The sequence below is a fragment of the Aquarana catesbeiana genome, linkage group LG10, assembly GCF_042186555.1.
Source record: "Aquarana catesbeiana isolate 2022-GZ linkage group LG10, ASM4218655v1, whole genome shotgun sequence".
In the NCBI taxonomy this organism is placed as follows: domain Eukaryota; kingdom Metazoa; phylum Chordata; class Amphibia; order Anura; family Ranidae; genus Aquarana; species Aquarana catesbeiana.
The window spans coordinates 42020894-42041139 of NC_133333.1; the positions used below are offsets into that span (position 1 = coordinate 42020894).

The 20246-nt window shown below is 45.3% G+C and overlaps 1 protein-coding gene across 1 annotated transcript in view; it reads right to left on the reverse strand.

Moving 5' to 3' along the window:
- Positions 1-3748: 3748 nt before the first annotated feature.
- Positions 3749-20246, reverse strand: part of LOC141110629 (cell adhesion molecule CEACAM1-like) — a 106981-nt gene continuing 90483 nt past the window's right edge. Inside the window, exons 10-12 of the mRNA XM_073602076.1 lie at positions 8520-8566; positions 7569-7608; positions 3749-6540 (exon numbers count right to left, since the gene is read on the reverse strand). Coding sequence (XP_073458177.1) covers positions 7590-7608; positions 8520-8566 — 66 coding nt within the window. The 3' untranslated portion in view covers positions 3749-6540; positions 7569-7589. The remainder of the gene's footprint in view (positions 6541-7568; positions 7609-8519; positions 8567-20246) is intronic.

Below are 20246 nucleotides of genomic sequence, written 5' to 3' on the forward strand. Positions count from 1 at the left end.
CCTGTTCCGTCAGATTAGGCGACCGATGAAAATTGTGTAACGGAAGTGACGTTCCGTCACGGCCATCTTTGTACACCTACAGCCTACAATCTGAAGTCGCCAAGAGGACATCTTTTTACACCCACTGATATTCTGCATTTCACACTTATTTCTATCATTAAACTGAGCTTATATCATAAAAAAACAGTATTTAGAAGTCCGTGACACTGTTTTGATGTTGAATTTTAAAAGCAGCTGCAAGCCTGCCGATCTCACACGTTTGATAATCTGACAGAAGACCACTGTTTTTAAAATTAAAACATCAAAACAGTATCACAGACTTCTAAATACTGTTTTTCATGATATAAGCTTAGTTTAGTGGTAAAACTAAGTGTGATATGCAGAATATCGGTGGGTGTAAAAAAAAGATGTCCGCTTGGCGACTTCAGACTGTAGGCTTAGTGTGGCTGAGTGCGGGGTGTACCAAGATGGAGCTGAGGGAACGTCACTTCCATTACCAAATCTGACGGGTCGCCTAGTCTGATGGAACACCCTTTCTCCTAATTCTAATAAGAGTTCCTCCAATCAAAGGAAAGGGTGTAAATCATACACTACAGTGGAATGAAAGGAAACCAAAAATCTGTAAGCACATTTTACAGGTTGCTGAGAAAGAAAGGCTAGGTAGTATGGACAGAATTCTATGCAATGCAGTACAGAGCGAAAAATCAAAGCACAGCAATCCATAGGAAGTGAACAGAGATCTCATAAGTGCACAGTCTATAGTAAATTAAACAGATTAAATGTAAAGTGTAAGTAAAGACAATTTTTATTTTTTTTCATAAAAAGAAAGGTAAAATCCCCCTTTGGGATGGTTTTTGCTTCCTGTTTTCTGCTGGGGAAATTTCTTCTTACTTCCTGTACTGGACACACAACAGGAAATGAGGGGGAATCTCTCCAAAGTGAACCGTATTCCCATCTAAGATATTTGTCACCGGAACAGGTTTCCCCTTTGGAAGATTTGCCCTCACCTCTTGTTCTGGTGACAACTCGCAATTTGTGGATTTCCTATCACTTGGTAGAGTACAACTCAATATCAATCCCACGCACAAGGCAGTAAAGTGGCAGTAAAGTGGTTGTAAACAAGCGGGATTTAGGTTATTGTGGTATTACACTCCGGAAAGGCTCCACAAGATTTTCCCTCAATGTACGGATCTTTGTTGAAGATGTGGGGAGGCGACTGGCTCGCTCCTTCTGGTCCTGTCACATCCTCCAGCCCTTTTGGACAGAAGTGTGTCGCATAGTGAAAAAATTCACCCAGGAGGTGCCAGAGATCCCTGAGTTCTTCCTCTTACACCACCAAGAGATTCCTACTAAGGTCTACAGGAGATCTATTTTGCTCCTCCTGCTTACAGCGGCGAAAAGCTGCATCCCCTAGCTCTGGAAGCAGACACAGCCCCCCATCGGTGGCCGTCTGGTTGGAAAAGGTAGCGGAAATCAAAGCAATGGAGGACCTGGTGGCCAAGGAAAATGGCCTTAGTGAGCAATTCTCAAAAAAATGGTTTTATTGGCACAAGTTCGTTTACAACGAGGAATTTAGAGAGCTGTCGATCTAGCTTCCCAGTGGCACGAAAAAATTGGAAGCTCCCCGGACGGGGATGGTGGGACTGGCTGGAGGTATATATATCTTCTCAATCCCCCCCCCCCCCCCCCCGTGGGGGAGGAGGACCTTAATTTTTTCTTTCTTTCTCTCTCTATTCTTTTCTTATCTTCCTTAGCTGATACTTTTTTTCCACATCTCTTTGGTCGTATGACCTTGGGATCAAAGCGGTTCTTGTTGTCCTTTTTTTATATATAATACTGTGTTTACCGTAAAAAAATTGGCCATTCAGGATGCAGAACCTCTCTTTTCCTATGCAGATTGGTGGAACCCCACAGATATTTATTATTAAAACTGCGCTGACTGTATCATTGAGTGTACTCGGGGGAGTTCACTGTTACCTTTATACATCCCACTGGGGTTGTCTCTGTATTTCCGCATGCTCGTCCTTCTTAAATAAAGAATTTATAAAAAAGTGGTTGTAAACCTGTGAAATGAATAAAGCATATCTTTCTATAGTGTGTAGTTCATCTGCCTTAGGCCCCTTTCACACTTGTATGACTTGTCCTACGATTTGGGCCTGCAAAGTCGCATGACAAGTCGTTCCCCATGATTTCCAATGATAACCGTTCATATTAGTACGACTTCAAGTCGTGCAGACATCAAAATAGTCCCTGCACTACTTTGGTATGACTTTGGTGCGAGTTACCCAGGCATTCCCTGAAATCACTGCAAAAATCGCCGCAAAATCGCGCCGCAATATCGTGGTAAAATTGTGTGACTTTGAAGTTGCGCTAGTGTGAAAGGGGTCTTAGTCTATAGCATCTACTGTAATTTTTGGATACAGGTTATTCTCTCCTTCCTCTACCAGAATGAGTCACTTCTGACAGTTTATGCCAACACCAAACCATCCTGCTAAAGGGCTGCCCCCCTCCAACACAGGACAGGTAAGTGTGTGTGTATTCCTTCCATTCAGGTCGGAGATTACACTCAGCTGTCGTTTGTGCTGTGCAGTGTGTGACATCAAATACCTGCCCCTGCCTTATGAAGCTCAGGAATGCTGTGTAAATTATGGACTTTGAATGGATGTAGAGGAAAAAGTGCTACACATAAACAGGTGCAACTTATATAGGAGGATTTGTTTCATTTCTGTGTATCTCCGGAGGCCAGTCACTTCACTGAGTATATGTAAGGGTTTACAACCACTTTAAATCCAGAGATCAGTATAACAGCAGTTTAGCAGCGGTAGTCCCTCTATTTCTCTTATTATAAGTACAGGTACAGGACAACTGATGAAACACTTTTTTTTACATAAATAAGTTTAATTTAATGAAAAAATCTATTTGACATAGTAAATAGATGACACACAGACCGACAGACCGTTATAGCACATCAGTTTACAATTTAACCAAAATAATGACCCTAAAATTATTTTTCTAAGACCCCTTTCACACTGGGGCGGTGCAGGCGTCAGCTTTAAAGCGCCGCTAGTTTTAACAGTGCTATACCGCTGTTATAGCGGCGCTATTTGGAAAGGGTTAATAGCGCCCAAAAATCATCGCTGCCAAAGTGCTTTGCAGGTGCTTCGGCAGCAGGGCCCATTCAATTTAATGAGCAGGGGTGGTGGAGGAGCGGTGTATACACCAAAGAAATAGGAAAGGGTACTAATAAAGTAACCAAAATGGGACTTTTAAGGCATGGAAACAATGGAGGGGCAAAACAAAACAAATAGTGATCATAATATTTATTGAAAAAGGTTCATAATATATCACAATGTTCAAAAAAGTTAAAAACATGCAAAAATGATTTTGTACAGTGTTATTGTTCTGGTAGCTACTTTCCCCTTGAACACAAGCTGCACTCTTGCCCCTGCCGTAGGATTGTCTAAAGGCTACATACTATTTGCTATAAGTATCCTATGGTTTATGGAAACCTTCCGGATACTACAAACTTGTACAGGAGGCCTAGTCCCTTTAAGATAATGAGATTTTCTTGTTTTCTTGCTACGCCTTTGAACCTTGATCGTGCCCTGAAGAAGCCTCATGGCGAAACGCGTAGACGCACAAGGGCTCACTGTACAAAATCATTTTTGCATGTTTTTAACTTTATTGAACATTGTGATATATTATGAACCTTTTTCAATAAATATTATGATCACTATTTGTTTTGTTTGCCTCTCCATTGTTTCCATGCCTTTTGGTTACTTCATTAGTACCCTTTCCTATTTCTCTGAATTTGCGGATGTGGCATCAGGAGTGCCTCCCCTTCTTATTCTTCCGGTGTATACACCACTCTTCCACCGCCTCAAAGATGCTGCTTGCAGGACCTTTTGCCCCATCCTGCAAGCACACGGCACAAGTGTGAAAGTGGCTTGAGAGGCGCTTTTCAGGCACTATTTTTAACACTAAAACGCCTGAAAAGCGCCCCAGTGTGAAAAGGGTCTTAGTCTTGATACTGTGGGGATATCTAATATGTGTGGTATAATATTTCCTGCAGATATGTGCATTCTGACTGCATGTATATTACAGTATATTTTATCCTTGGCTATTCTTTTAAACTTAAAGTGGTTGTAAAGTCAGAAGGTTTTTTATCTTCATGCATTAACCACTTAAGGACCGCGCCTATTTTTCAAACTTGTGGTTTACAAGTTAAAATCATTTTTTTTTTTTTGCTAGAAAATTACTTAGAACCCCCAAACATTATACATTTTTTTAAAACACCCTAGAAAATAAAATGGTGGCCATTCCAATACTTTCTGTCACACTGTATTTGCACACTTTTTTTTGGAAAAAATACACTTTTTATTTTATATTGTGAAAAATAATGTTATGCCGAGTAAACTGATACCCAACATGTCACGCTTCAAAATTGCGCCCGCTCGTGGAATGGCAACCAACTTTTACCCTTAAATCTCCATAGGTGACATTTTAAAAAAATTCTACAGGTTGCATGTTTTGAGTTAATTTTTTTTTTCTTATTTATTTTACCTTTATTTTTTCTTTTTACACTGTTTTTAATAAAAAAAAAAAAAAAAAAAAAATGTGTCACTTGTATTCCTATTAATGAAAAACATCCATTGTAATAGAAAAAAAGCATGACAGGAGCTCTTAAATATGAGATCTGGGGTCAAAAAGACCTCAGATCTCATATTTACACTAAAATGCAATAAAAAAAAATATATATGTGTCGTTTAAAAAAAAAAAAAAAATGTCCCTTTAAGAGCTATAGGCGGAAGTGACGTTTTGACCTAGCTTCCACCCTGCAATGGTATGGAGCTGGGTGGGGGCCATCTTCCCCTCACTCAGCTCCATACCACAGTGGGGGGAGGACCCGATCACCTCCGCCGTTGCCGGAGGCTCCAGTAAGCGACGGAGGGCACCAGAGCGCGACGGAAGGGAGGGCCCCTCTCCCGCCGCCGATAAAAGTGATCTTGTGGCAAATCTGCTGCAGAAACCACTTTTATCTAAAAGAGGACTGCCCGCCGTTGAAGAGGATACCGGGGTTATGGCAGCTAGTGGGCGGTCCGTAAGTGGTTAAGAAAAAAAGCCTTCTGTGTGCAACAGCCTCCCTCAACCCCACTAACACTTACCTGAGCCCCATCTCTAACCAGCTATGTCCACAAGTGTCTTGGCCATCCAAGACTCTCCCTCCTGATTGTCTGAGACACAGCAGCGGCGCCATTGGCCCCCCGCTGCTGTCATTCAAAGTCAGTTAGTCAATCAGGAGAGAGAGGGGCAGGGTCAGGGCTCTGTGTCAGAATGGGCACAGGGAGCTGTGACTCAGCTTGGGTGTCCCCGTAGCAAGCTGCTTGCTGTGGGGGCACTGAACAGGAAGGAGGGGCCAGAAGCACAGAAGAGGGACCTGAGAAGAGGAGGATCAGAGTTGCTCTGTGCAAATCCACTGCAACAGAGCAGGTAGGTATAACATGTTTGTTATTTTTATAGAACAAAAAACTAGACTTTACAATCACTTTAACTTACTACTACAAGGGTGATATAAAGTGGCTGTCTTAGAAGACAAGTGAGCCAAGGACCATGGGGAAGGACATTGGTGGGTATTAATAACCTATTAAATAGACTTTATGGGTAGCCGTACAAGTGTACAACGCCAGCTGGTAGTCCAGTTTTAATGCTAGCCAATGCAATTTTAAATTGGCACCTGGAGTTCAAATGGTTAAAAAAAGGAACACCAAGATAGTAGATGAAATGCAATGGCTGGAGTAAGGCTTCAGCCCCATATGAAGTCAAATTTACCAAAGGTGGATCCAGCCCTTTGAGGGTTGCTATATAGGGACATACTGTATACATACTGTAGCTCCCAACTGTCACTGATTTCGAGGGACTGTCCCTGATTTGGAGCAATGTCCCTCTGTCCCCCTCATTTGTCCCTCATTTTGGTCTGATCCATATAGTTGTATATTAAAATGCCCTTTTTATCTTTCAAAAAGTATTTCCCAGTACTAAACCTTTCATCCAAATTCTAAATTGCTGCATTTGTAAACTTTAAAAGCCAATATAAAAGGAATAGTACTGGTAAAAAAAAAGCCCTTGTGGATTTAATTAACATTTTTTTGTTAATTCTCCTTTAAGGGGGGTGTGGCAGGGGGCGTGTCCTATGGCTACATACGTTTTCTGGTAGGTTTCCCACATTCCCATGTGAAAATGTTGGGAGGTATGAGTATATCAGTGGCTGACTCCTTCCACCGCTTCTTTGTGTCTATGGTAATATAAACTCACAATCCAAAACATTCAATGGCTTTCATTATAACCAAATTAGCAGGAAAATGCTTTAGTAATGTCCATTAGTTCACTGTGATCATAGGATGCATTTTCTTTCCTCTGTTTATGCCTTGGGAAGTGTGAACAAAGTACAGTGTGAATATGTACAAGCCGAAGCTGAGTTTGGACTCTCGCCACATTGCTCTGTATTGCTGAATCCGTATTGCCTTCTTCAAATCCTACGTCCTGAAATATAAATGGTGATCGCAGATCGTAACAAGTTTCTCCACTTCACACACTCAGCTTTCTACACATTTATTTATTTCATTCTAAATTAATATACCACTAAGACATGTGGCTGTTATTGCCCCACTTCTGAAAAGTGAATCACGGCAGATCACTTTTCAGAGGTGTATGGCACGCAGCAAAGAGGCAATATGCCAGCTCCAGCGCCCCCATTCATGGCCCTAGTCAGTTGTAGGGTGGTTCCATACATTGAAGGCAGCAGGAGGGATTATTTCTGCCTGGGCCGCAAAGCATAGCGGCCTAGGCATGTATAAATTCCTGTCCAGCTGCACTTGCACTTAGGGGGATGCAGGTGGTTTTACTGCCCCCCAACTGCCTGGTTTTACTACCCCCAACTGCAAGTCTAAATAAATCCCTAAATAGTATGTAAACCAAACATTTCATATTCCTGCTATGTGCCTGCTGTACCATGTACTTGTATGAAAAAGTCTCCTGTTCTCCCTGTATTGCTTCCTTTATGTGAAATCCCTGGTAATCCTGTTAGTCCCCTCTGCTTTCCTACTAAAAACTGACCACACTAAGCAGGAGAACACACCGTGGTCAGCTCTCTAGCTATGCTGGGAACTCAGCCTGCTCTCCTCAGACTTGTCCTGACATACCCCTTCCTTCACAGCCTTTCACTGGGGAGCTCAGTGTGTTGCTGTTTCTCCTCCCCCAGCTCTTATGCAGCTGAAACCAGAGGGTATGTGGTCACTTATAAAAACATTATAAATACCCTTTTTTTATATGTATACACAAATGTTTTGCCTTTCATGTATATTTTAAACTGAATGGTTTGTTTTACAAGATGGGGAATTATAATCACTTTAAGGGAAATTATATATTTTTTAAGAGGAACTGAACTCTGGAAGCTGGGCCCCAAAACAAAGCAGGCAGAGGACTATTAAACTTGAATTTTTGTGACACTTTAAAGGCCAATTTATAATCTAGCAACCTAAAAGTGGTTGTAAGGGCACAAGTTTTTTTACCTTCATGCATTCTATCCATCATTATGGTGGGCATCTCGGACTGTTAAAAGAAGTTGAAAAATATCAAATTTACTGGCAGGATCAACAGTTGAAAGTAAAGGGAAAAAAAGAGTAAAAAAACAAATGCAGTCACTGCATCTAAAGGATTGGTAAGCTGCAATATAATACATTTTAGTTTTTGGGTTCAAATGCACTTTAATCACAGAACATTTTTCCTTTTGGAGATGTCTTGGTTCCGCACCTCATACCTTTTATCATTTGTCTTCCCCAAACATATTATATATTTTTTTGTGACAGATAGGGCTGTAATTCGGTAGCAGATCTGGATAGTATGCATTTTTCCGTACTTTTTCCCAACACAACATTTACATAATTTGCGCAACCCTCAAAATGTATTCCACAACATAACCAACAATTAATGCTTAAAGTTGAACTTTACCTTTAACAACGCAATAACAACAATTCTTTAGCAAGTAACATACATTCCACAGTAATAACTTTGCTACCAAAATTAGTGTGTGCTGTAAATTGCCTCCAGCATTATTCCTGCTGGAGGCTACCATTTTGCTGAAGCCCAGAGCCCCTGAGCAGCAGTAAATCTTTAGGCTGACAGCAGATCAGCCTCTACAAATTAGGCCTAGTTCCTAAAAATAAAGAGCAACTGAGTATGTGCAGAGTAGAGTGAGACAGTGTATTACTGGATTTTAAACAGTAAAGGCACTTATTAATGTTTTACATAGCTATATCTGCAAAATGGGCCAGCCTGAAGTTATCTAGCATGACTTAATTTTCTGACTAAAGTTCCACTTTAAAATTATATATATATATACATATATAGTGTGTGTACTGTAAATATATGGATGTAAGTTCCAAAATAGGAAGGTAAGCAGTAGCTGCAGAGTCATGAAGCAAGCATTATGCACTTTTACATAGTGTGTAAATGTTTCATACCTGAGAGAGACTGGCTGGAGATTCGACGGCTGCACTGGGTTGGGTTCCTTTAAGGCATGTAAAAAAAATGTAATATAATTCATATTTGCTGCAGGATCAACATTTAAATTCTCACACCTGTTACACTGAAGTCTCCTTAGAAGTGACATTTTAGTATTTGGTAGAGTCTGAGGGCTAAAGTGGAACTAAGGTGACAAGGGCCCTTAGTAGAACCTGACATGTTGTAAAAAATATCAAGTGCATAATTGCACATTAGGGAAAACTTCTTTATCTCTTAGTCTGCCCTCTTCTAGAGATGCCAGGTCAACACTCCCCCTAAACCACTTGTTCGATGGTGACAGGGTGGTGTCACATCCTCCATGTTTCTCTCCTCATTGGGCACCAAGCAAGGGTCACATGGGAGGCTCACCCTGGGGTGGGTTCTTCTGGTCTATGCTAAGCAATTTGCACAGGGCGAGTGAGGGGGGGTTATGGGGTTGGTTGGGGCTTTGTTTGCGCCCCTCCAAAAAAATGGAGCACCAGCCGCCACTGCACATAAGGTACCTTTTACTTGAGCCACACTCACAACCTGGAAAGATGACTAAACATGAACAAACGCTAATATACTCTATCAATGTCATATACACCAACACGGTCACTTGTCCATTTAGGAGGGACACGCAGAGCCAATGCCCTTACCACCTGTCCAGTGTATCACCCCTACCTCACTCCCAGTAACGCTATGGGGTCCTGCTGTGCACCCAGCGCAGACTCCATGCGTGCACTTCATTTCACTTAACTCTAATGCCCTGTACATACGGTCGGACATTGATTGCACATTCCGACAACAAAATCCATGGATTTTTTCCGATGAATGTTGTCTTGCATACACACGGTCGCACAAAGTTGTCCAAATTTCCGAACGCCAAGAATGCGGTGACGTACACCACGTACGACGAGTCTATAAAAGGGCAGTTCAGTACCAAGCGCGGCACCCTTTGGGCTCCTTTTGCTGATCTTGTGTTAGTAAAAGTTTGGTGAGAGACGGTTCGCGCTTTTTCAGACTTGTGGTTTTCAGATCCTATTTCTGCTTTTCAGTTTGTGCTTGTGGGTTTGTATCTGGTCTTCAGTGCGTGCAGCAAGCTACCATTGATTTATCATTGTGTTCTTGTTCATTCGTTACTGATTTTCAGGTCGCGCTTCACAGGCCTTGCTGTTCTTCAGTGCGTGTTGTTACTTCGTTCTGAGCAGCCGATCGTTTTCTAGCCATGTTGCGTATACGTACTCATCGTAGAGTTCATGCTGTGCGGGGGCTTGGTGTTGGGGTCCTTACTTTGACACAAGTCCAGTCCATGAACAGGGTGGGGAGGAGTTCATGGACCAAGAATTGGTTGCTCCAGCGTGACCAGTTCTGTCACATGCCTTTGCTCCGTGAGATCCGTGAGAATAATCCTGATGATTTCAGGAACTTTCTCCAGGTGATGGACCCCGTATTTCACCGTTTGTTGGCTTTGCTGACCCCCTATATCAGCAGGCAGGATACCTGCATGAGGCAAGCCATCACTCCGGAGCAGAGGCTAGTCGCCACCCTGCGGTATTTGGCGACGGGGAGAAGTCTGCAGGACCTCAAGTTCTCGACAGGCATCTCCCCCCAGGCTCTGGGGATCATTATCCAAGAGACCTGTTCTGCCATCATCCAGGTCCTGCAGAAGGAGTATATGAAGGTAAGATTTTTATCCTTTAATATCACATTTTATTGTATTTAATATTTGATAATATATTGTATTTCTTTCCTCATTCCCTAATTACCATGATTGTAATATGCTGTGAATGTCCACTTTGTCCTCATGCATGCTGGATTTTTATGTAATTTCTTTTTGGCCTTCATACATATTTGCCTTCACTTACCTCCCCAACATGCTCTCCTGGGCCTATATTCACCTCGTGTAGTCACTTAACAATGTATTTTGTCAGCTCCATAGTAGTGCTTTACCCTAAATACCCCCCCGGTTCGGTTCGCACCAGAACCTGCGAACGGACCGAAAATTCGCACGAATGTTAGAACCCCATTGACGTCCATGGGACTCGAACGTTCGAAATCAAAAGTGCTCATTTTAAAGGCTAATTTGCATGGTATTGTCCTAAAAAGGGTTTGGGGACCCGGGTCCTACCACAGGGGACATGTATCAATGCAAAAAAAACTTTTAAAAACTGACGTTTTTTCGGGAGCAGTGATTTTAATGATGCTTAAAGTAAAAAAAAAAAAAGTGAAATATTCCTTTAAATGTCGTACCTGGGGGGTGTCTATAGTATGCCTGTAAAGTGGCGCGTGTTTCCCGTGTTTAGAACAGTCCCTGCACCAAATGTCATTTTTAAAGGAAAAAATCTCATTTAAAACTGCTTGCAGGTTTAATGTAATGTCGGGTCCTGGCAATATGGATGAAAATCAGTGAGACAAACGGCATGGGTACCCCCCAGTCCATTCCCAGGCCCTTTGGGTCTTGTATGGATATTAAGGGGAACCCCGCACCCAATTTAAAATAAGGAAAGGTGTGGGGCCACCAGGCCCTATATACTCTGAACAGCAGTATACAGGCGGTGCAAACAAGACAGGGACTGTAGGTTTGTTGTTAAGTAGAATCTGTTTGTAATTTTGAAAGGGTACATTTTTAACGTGTTTAGCTCCAGCCAAAAAATCTTTTTTAAGCTTTTTGGAAAACATAGGGAAGGGTTATCACCCCTGTTACATTTGTTTTGCTGTCTTTCCTCCTCTTCAGAAGATTTCACCTCACTTTTTGTCCCAATGACAAATGTTTTTTGAAAATTTGGGGTTTTTTGTGGAACAAGGATTGGAAAGCATCAGTGGAAAGGAGAAATGTTTTTCCCATATTAACTCTTACAGGAGAGAATTTCCCTTCCTAGGAGTAGATTTCATCTCACTTCCTGTTGTCTCCTTCCGTTTGCAAGTAGGAGTCGTTTGTAAGTTAGATGTTTGAAAGTAGGGGCCTGCCCTATATACTCAGCAGAAATTTGGGCCTTAGGTGTTGTTGTGGCCACAACACTGTAAGCCCTCACAGGGCCCTGCTGTGAAATATTAGATCAAGAATTGTAATTACATGCCCCTGTTGAACAGGGGCAGAAAAACTGGGCCTTTGGTGGTGGTGGTGCTGGTGCCACAACACTGTAAGTCCTCACTCGCTCTTGGTGGGTGCAGAAATGGGCCCTGCTGTGAAATATTAGATCAAGAATTGTAATTACATGCCCCTGTTGAACAGGGGCAGAAAAATTAGGCCTTAGGCACTGGTGCTGGTGCCACAACACTGCAACCCCTCACAGACACTCTAGTTGGAACGCAGGAACGAGCCCTGCTGCAAAGTATTGCATCAAAAATTGTAATTACACGCCCCTGTTAAACAAGGGCTGAAAAATTGGGCCTTAGGCACTGGTGCTGGTGCCACAACACTGCAACCCCTCACAGACACTCTAGTTGGAACGCAGGAACGAGCCCTGCTGCAAAGTATTGCATCAAAAATTGTAATTACACACCCCTGTTAAACAGGGGCAGAAAAATTGGGCCTTAGGCACTGGTGCTGGTACCACAACACTGCAACCCCTCACAGATACTCTAGTTGGAATGCTGAAATGAGCCCTGCTGCAAAGTATTGCATCAAAAATTGTAATTACACGCCCCTGTTAAACAGGCACTGAAAAATTGTGCCTTAGGCACTGGTGGTGGCGCCCAGAACCAAAAATGTTCTTACAAGCTATCAGCGTGATCATTGAGGAGGAAGAGGATAATTACTCAGGGATAGTCACTCAGCATCAGCATAGGCAGTCTTTGAAGGGATCTGAGATTTCCAAAAAAATTATTCGGTTACATCAGCATCAGGTGCTTGGTAGCTGGTGGTGATCCAAGACTGATTCATTTTTATGAAGGTCAGTCGATCGACCGAGTCGGTGGACAGACGCACCCTGTGATCGGTTACCACGCCTCCAGCAGCACTGAATGTGCGTTCCGAAAGAACGCTGGATGCAGGACAGGCCAGTAGCTCAATTGCATACTGTGCAAGCTCTGACCAGTGATCCATCCTCAAGACCCAGTAACCCAGAGGATTTTCGGTGGGAAAGGTGTCCAAGTCTGATCTTGCCCCTAGGTATTCCTGCACCATGTAAAACAGACGCTGGCGATGGTTGCTGGAACCGATCATACCTTGGGGCTGCGGACCAAAAAATTGTCTGAACGCATCGGTCAGACGGCCACCTTCTCCACCGCTCCTTCTTTGACTGACCGAAGCCTCAGCAACACGTTGTCCAGAAACAGGAGTTTGTAACCTCCCAGTCTCTGGGAACGCGTTGCACAGACCTTTCTGCAAGGCCTCCCGAAGATGTTTCATCCTCTGCTCCCTCTGCGATGGCAAGATAAGGTCCGCAACCTTACCCTTGTAATGTGGATCAAGGAGGGTTGCCAGCCAGTATTGGTCCTTCTCCTTGATACCACGAATACGAGGATCCTTACGCAGGCTTTGCAGGATCAGGGAGGCCATGCAGCGTAGGTTTGCTGAGGCATTCGGTCCGGAGTCCTCTGGGTCACTAAGGACGACATGGTCCGCAGCCACCTCCTCCTAGCCACGTACAAGTCCATGTGTTTCTTGGGACTGATCCCTTAAAGACTGCTGCTGATGCTGAGTGCCAGGCTCCACCTCCATACTGACACAATCTTCCTCCTCCTCCTCCTCGTCCTCTTCCTGTGTGATCGGCGGGCACGTAGGAACACTGTCTGGATAAAGGGGGCCTTGAGAGCTAAGGAAGTCCTCCTCTTCCTGCCTCTGTTCTGCCTCAAGTGCCCTGTCCATTATTCCACGCAGCGTGTGCTCCAACAGGTGGACAAGGGGGACAGTGTCACTGATGCATGCACTGTCACTGCTCACCATCCTCGTGGCCTCCTCAAATGGTGACAGGACAGTGCATGCATCCCTGATCATGGCCCACTGGCGTGGGGAAAAAAAAACAAGCTCCCCTGACCCTGTCCTGGTGCCATAGTCGCACAGGTACTCATTGATGGCCCTCTGCTGCGCGTGCAGCCGCTGCAGCATGGCCAACGTTGAGTTCCACCTGGTTGACATGTCACAGATTAGGCGGTTCTTGGGCAGGTTAAACTCCTTTTGGAGGTCTGTCAGCCGAGCACTGGCATTATATGACCAGCGGAAATGCACACAGACTTTCCTGGCCTGCCTCAGGACATCCTGTAAGCCCGGGTACCTGCCCAAGAACCGCTACACCACCAAGTTAAGGACGTGAGCCAAACAGGGCACATGGGTCATTTGTCCCTGTCGGAGGGCAGAGAGGAGGTTGGTGCCATTGTCGCAAACCACCATTCCTGCCTTAAGTTGGCGTGGCGTCAACCACCTCTGAACCTGCCCCTGCAGAGCTGACAGAACCTCTGCCCCAGTGTAGCTCCTGTCCCCCAAGCACACCAGCTCAAGCACCGCATGGCATCTTTTGGCCTGTGTACTTGCGTAGCCCTTTGAACGGCTACGGAGTCCTGGTTCCGAGGACAAAGCACAGGAAGAGGCCATGGAGGAAGAAGAAGAGGAGGGGGTGGAGGAGAGAGGTGTGTCACAATCATTAGCATTTTGGAGGCGTGGTGGCGGAACAACCTCCAACACTACTGCACCTTGTCCTGCATCCTTCCCAGCTGCTAGCAGAGTCACCCAATGCGCCGTGAAACTTAGGTAACGTCCCTGTCCATGCCTGCTGGACCATGAGTCAGCGGTAATATGCACCTGTCCAGCGAGGCATGGACATTGCCTTCCACATGCCGGTAGAGAGCCGGAATCGCCTTCCGTGAGAAAAAGTGGCGTTTGGGTACCTGCCACTGAGGAACCGCACATTCCACAAACTCACGGTAGGGGGCAGAGTCTACTAACTAAAAAGGCAGCAGTTGAAGTGCTAGCAATTTTGCCAAGCTAGCATTCAACCGCTGGGCATGTGAATGGCTGGGAGCAAACTTCTTTCGGCGGTGCAGCAGCTGGGACAGGGAAATTTGCCTGGTACAATCTGACGTCGGTGTACCAAAAGCAGATTACCCACAAGTACTTGGCTGTGACACACCTAATTCTACACCTTCATTCCTCTCAGTGCAGGTCTCAGAGAGGACTGAAGGTATAGTGGGGTTGGAGATCTCAGCTGATGAGGAGCAGGGAGAGGTCCTCTTTGTTCTTTGGTGTGGGTCTTTTAGATACGCTTGCCAATGAACTGCATGGCAGGTCAACATATGTCTGGTCAAGCATGTGGTACCCAAGCGGGAGATGTTTTGGCCACGCGAGATACGCTTGAGACATATGTTGCAAATAGCAGCGGTGCGATCTGATGCACTCGTCTCAAAAAAGGCCCACACCAAATAACTTTTTGAATAACGCGCAGAGACTGCAGCGCCCTGCACATGTGGAGCTTTGGGGTGTGATGCAGTCAATGTGCTGCCCTTAGACTGGCCCCTGGAGGGCATCCTGCCTCGTTGGTGATGTGCCGCCTCCCCCTCCTCCTCCTCCTCTCTCCTATCAGGCACCCACGTTGAGTCAGTGACCTCATCATCCCCTCCCTCCTCATCACTGGAGAAAACCTGGCAGTATGCTGCAGCAGGGGGAGCATGACTGCCAGATTGCTGTCCTTCTTGAGCACCCCCTCTGTCCGTGCTCACGTTACTGCCTTCATCTAGCTCAGTATCATCATCAGAGCCTTCCAAACGCTGGGCATCCTCCTGGGGCATGTACCCAACACTGTGGTCAAACAGTTCGAGGGACTCCTCAGGAGGACATGGTGGGGCTAGGGAAGGAGTCACTGATGACATTGAGCCGAGGGAAGAGGCCGCTGCTTTGCCAGACAAATTACCCTGGGCAGAGGTGAGAGAGGATGAGGAGGATGAGGACGGCTTGGTCATCCACTCGACCAAGTCTTCCGCATGTTGCGGCTCAACACAGCCAGCTGCCGAAAAAAAGGCCAAGCGTGTCCCACGGCCACATGCTGATGAGGATGCACCGTCTCCACGACCAGCACTAGACACAGAGCCTGCTTGCCCTCTCTTATTGGCTTGTGACTGTCTGCCTCTCCTTCTTGGTCTTCCAGACATACTAATGGCCTGTAGCTGCACTAAGCTGGGATATATATATATATATATATATATATATATATATATATATATATATGTACTGATACTGCAGCTAGCAAAATCAACTGCCTGCCTGTAGTATGAGAACACCACCAACCTTCTACAGGTAGCTTTAGCTGAACACTGTGAGGTGGACGCACCCCACTAACTTGTAGGTTTAGCTGAACACTGTGAGCAGGACGCACCCCACTAACTTGTAGGTTTAGCTGAACACTGTGAGCAGGACGCACTGCACTAACTGTAAATAGTCTAGCTGCCTGACTGTGGTACTAATAGGATCAAAAGAACACCAGCAATTTTTTTCAGGTAGCTGTAAATACTGTAACAAGACAAGCCTGCCTGTCAGTAAGAAGATAACAGGAACGGATCTAGCTGAACACTGTGAGCAGGACGCACCCCACTAACTTGTAGGTTTAGCTGAACACTGTGAGGTGGATGCACCACACTAACTTGTAGGTTTAGCTGAACACTGTGAGCAGGATGCACCCCACTAACTTGTAGTTTAGCTGAACACTGTGAGCAGGACACACCCCACTAACTTGTAGGTTTAGCTGAACACTGTGAGCAGGACGCACTCCACTAACTTGTAGGTTTAGCTGAACACTGTGAGCAGGACGCACCCCACTAACTTGTAGGTTTAGCTGAACACTGTGAGGTGGACGCACCACACTAACTTGTAGGTTTAGCTGAACACTGTGAGGTGGACGCACCACACTAACTTGTAGGTTTAGCTGAACACTGTGAGCAGGACGCACCCCACTAACTTGTAGGTTTAGCTGAATACTGTGAGCAGGACGCACCCCACTAACTTGTAGGTTTAGCTGAACACTGTGAGCAGGACGCACTGCACTAACTGTAAATAGTCTAGCTGCCTGACTGTGGTACTTATAGGATCAAAAGAACACCAGTAATTTTCTTAAGGTAGCTGTATATACTGTAACAAGACAAGCCTGCCTGTCAATAAGAAGATAACAGGAACGGATCTAGCTGAACACTGTGAGCAGGACGTACCCCACTAACTTGTAGGTTTAGCTGAACACTGTGAGCAGGACGCACCGCACTAACTTGTAGGTTTAGCTGAACACTGTGAGCAGGACGCACCCCACTAACTTGTAGGTTTAGCTGAACACTGTGAGCAGGACGCACCCCTCTAACTTGTAGTTTTAGCTGAACACTGTGAGCAGGACGCACCCCACTAACTTGTAGGTTTAGCTGAACACTGTGAGCAGGACGCACCCCACTAACTTGTAGGTTTAGCTGAACACTGTGAGCAGGACGCACCCCACTAACTTGTAGGTTTAGCTGAACACTGTGAGCAGGACGCACTGCACTAACTGTAAATAGTCTAGCTGCCTGACTGTGGTACTAATAGGATCAAAAGAACACCAGTAATTTTCTTCAGGTAGCTGTATATACTGTAACAAGACAAGCCTGCCTGTCAGTAAGAAGATAACAGGAACAGATCTAGCTGAACACTGTGAGCAGGATGCACCCCACTAACTTGTAGGTTTAGCTGAACACTGTGAGGTGGACGCACCACACTAACTTGTAGTTTTAGCTGAACACTGTGAGCAGGAGGCACCCCACTAACTTGTAGGTTTAGCTGAACACTGTGAGCAGGAGGCACCCCACTAACTTGTAGGTTTAGCTGAACACTGTGAGCAGGACGCACCCCACTAACTTGTAGGTTTAGCTGAACACTGTGAGCAGGACGCACCCCACTAACTTGTAGGTTTAGCTGAACATTGTGAGCAGGACGCACCGCACTAACTTGTAGGTTTAGCTGAACACTGTGAGCAGGACGCACCCCACTAACTTGTAGGTTTAGCTGAACACTGTGAGCAGGACGCACCCCACTAACTTGTAGTTTTAGCTGAACACTGTGAGCAGGACGCACTGCACTAACTGTAAATAGTCTAGCTGCCTGACTGTGGTACTAATAGGATCAAAAGAACACCAGCAATTTTCTTCAGGTAGCTGTATATACTGTAACAAGACAAGCCTGCCTGTCAGTAAGAAGATAACAGGAACGGATCTAGCTGAACACTGTGAGCAGGACGCACTGCACTAACTGTAAATAGTCTAGCTGCCTGGCTGTGGTACTAATAGGATCAAAAGAACACCAGCAATTTTCTTCAGGTAACTGTAAATACTGTAACAAGACAAGCCTGCCTGTCAGTAAGAAGATAACAGGAACAGATCTAGCTGAACACTGTGAGCAGGACGCACCCCACTAACTTGTAGGTTAAGCTGAACACTGTGAGCAGGACGCACCGCACTAACTTGTAGGTTTAGCTGAACACTGTGAGCAGGACGCACAGCACTAACTTGTAGGTTTAGCTGAACACTGTGAGGTGGATGCACCCCACTAACTTGTAGGTTTAGCTGAACACTGTGAGCAGGACGCACTGCACTAACTGTAAAAAGTCTAGCTGCCTGACTGTGGTACTAATAGAATCAAAAGAACACCAGCAATTTTCTTCAGGTAGCTGTATATACTGTAACAAGACAAGCCTGCCTGTCAGTAAGAAGATAACCGGAACGGATCTAGCTGAACACTGTGAGCAGAATGCACTGCACTAACTGTAAATAGTCTAGCTGCCTGACTGTGGTACTAATAGGATCAAAAGAACACCAGTAATTTTCTTCAGGTAGCTGTAAATACTGTAACAAGACAAGCCTGCCTGTCAGTAGGAAGATAACAGGAACGGATCTAGCTAAACTGAATACAGTGTATATATATATATATATATATATATATATGCAACACCTGGGATGCATATATATACACAATACACTGTAAGTGCAGCTAACTGACTGACTGTTCTGCCTAATCTATCTAACTCAAATCAAATGACACTGTCTGTCTCTCTCTCTCTCAATGAACGCCGGAACACACACTACACAGGGCCGCCGTGCAGGCGGCCTTATATAGTGTGGGGCGTATACTAAATCCCCTGAGCCATAATTGGCCAAAGCCTCCTTGGCTTTGGCCAATTACGGCTCTCTGTTCAGATGGCGCTGTGATTGGCCAAGCATGCGGGTCATAGTGCATGCTTGGCCAATCATCAGCCAGCAATGCACTGCGATGCCGCAGTGAATTATGGGCCGTGACGCGCCACACGAATTTGGTTGAACGAGCGAACAGACGATGTTCGAGTCGAACATGGGTTCGACTCGAACACGAAGCTCATCCCTACCCCCTAAAATGTTTAAAATTGTGATGTGTGCTTTAAATCCTGGCAGCGTGCCAGAGGCTTTTTTTTTGGGTCCCAAAACCATTTGGAACCCTCCCTCCCCCCAACTGCTAAGTCAGCTGATGCCAATCCTCTATCTGCTGACTTTGCCAAACCCATACACACTATACCCACCTCTTTTGTGGTCAGATTTATGGATGAATTCCCCAAAGCATGTAGTGCAAGGGCCTGCCTGAATACTTTCAAATGGTACTGTTTAAAGTTTTTGTATCCTATTATTATCTTGATAGGTAATAGCAGAATGTAAAAATGTGCTAAAATGTGTACAGTGTGTATTTATCTCTTTGTATTATGACACTTCTTACCTGTCCAGCGGGCTGCCAATAGTGTAAGTAGGGAGGGGCTGGGCAAAGTAATACACATTATTTAGGCATTCATCTCTTAATGAAGTGGAGAGGGTTACCTGTCCAAAACATCCCCCCCCCATACATTTTTTTAAATGGCCCATGAGAGGGAGGGGGGAGGAATCTGATAGGTGGACCTTATACCTTTGTATTTAAATACTCCCTAAAATAAATGTTATACTGGTGTTGGCCAAGAATGTTTGTGTCTAATCTGCTTTCCATGTTTATGTGCAAAATTATTATTTTTTTTTTCTTGTTTGACTCCACAGTTTCCTTCCAACCCACAGGAATGGCAGACTGTGGCCTCCCACTTTGCCCAGCGGTGGGACTTTCCTAACTGCAGAGGGGCAATTGATGGGAAACACGTCCACATCGTCCCACCACCCAACTCGGGGTCATACTATTACAACTACAAGGGGTTCAATAGTATTGTGATGTTGGCGGTGATGTCGGCTACTTACAAGTTCCTGTATGTGGACATGGGGAAGAATGGCCGGATGTCAGATGGTGGACCGGGCCATAGCCGAAAGACAGCTGCAGAGCGGTCGGCTTATTCTGGGTGGGTGTCCATGGACGTCCTACCAGAATCCTGCTCTCGCGCGCCCCCTGGGGCGCGCACCCGAGAACATCCGTGACCGCTGGGTCCAGAGGACCCGGCGCATCACGGGTCACAGGAAATGGCCGCTGATCGCGGCCGTTTACCATGTGATTGCTCTGTCAAATGACAGAGCGATCACATGTAAACAAACCAGAGTCATGTCATGACGCCGGTTCCTCCCTCCCCTCTGTGTACTGATCGGTACAGAGGGAGAGGAGAGGGGGAGGGATCGGATGGCAGCAGCGCTGTTGGCTGGATCTGTAGTGCCCACAGCGCTGCTCAGTGACAAATACAATCACATCCATGGATCCATCCATCCATGCTCAGCCATTCCTCCATACTCTAATGCCCTGCAATACCCAGCACTACCCTGCAATACTCTGC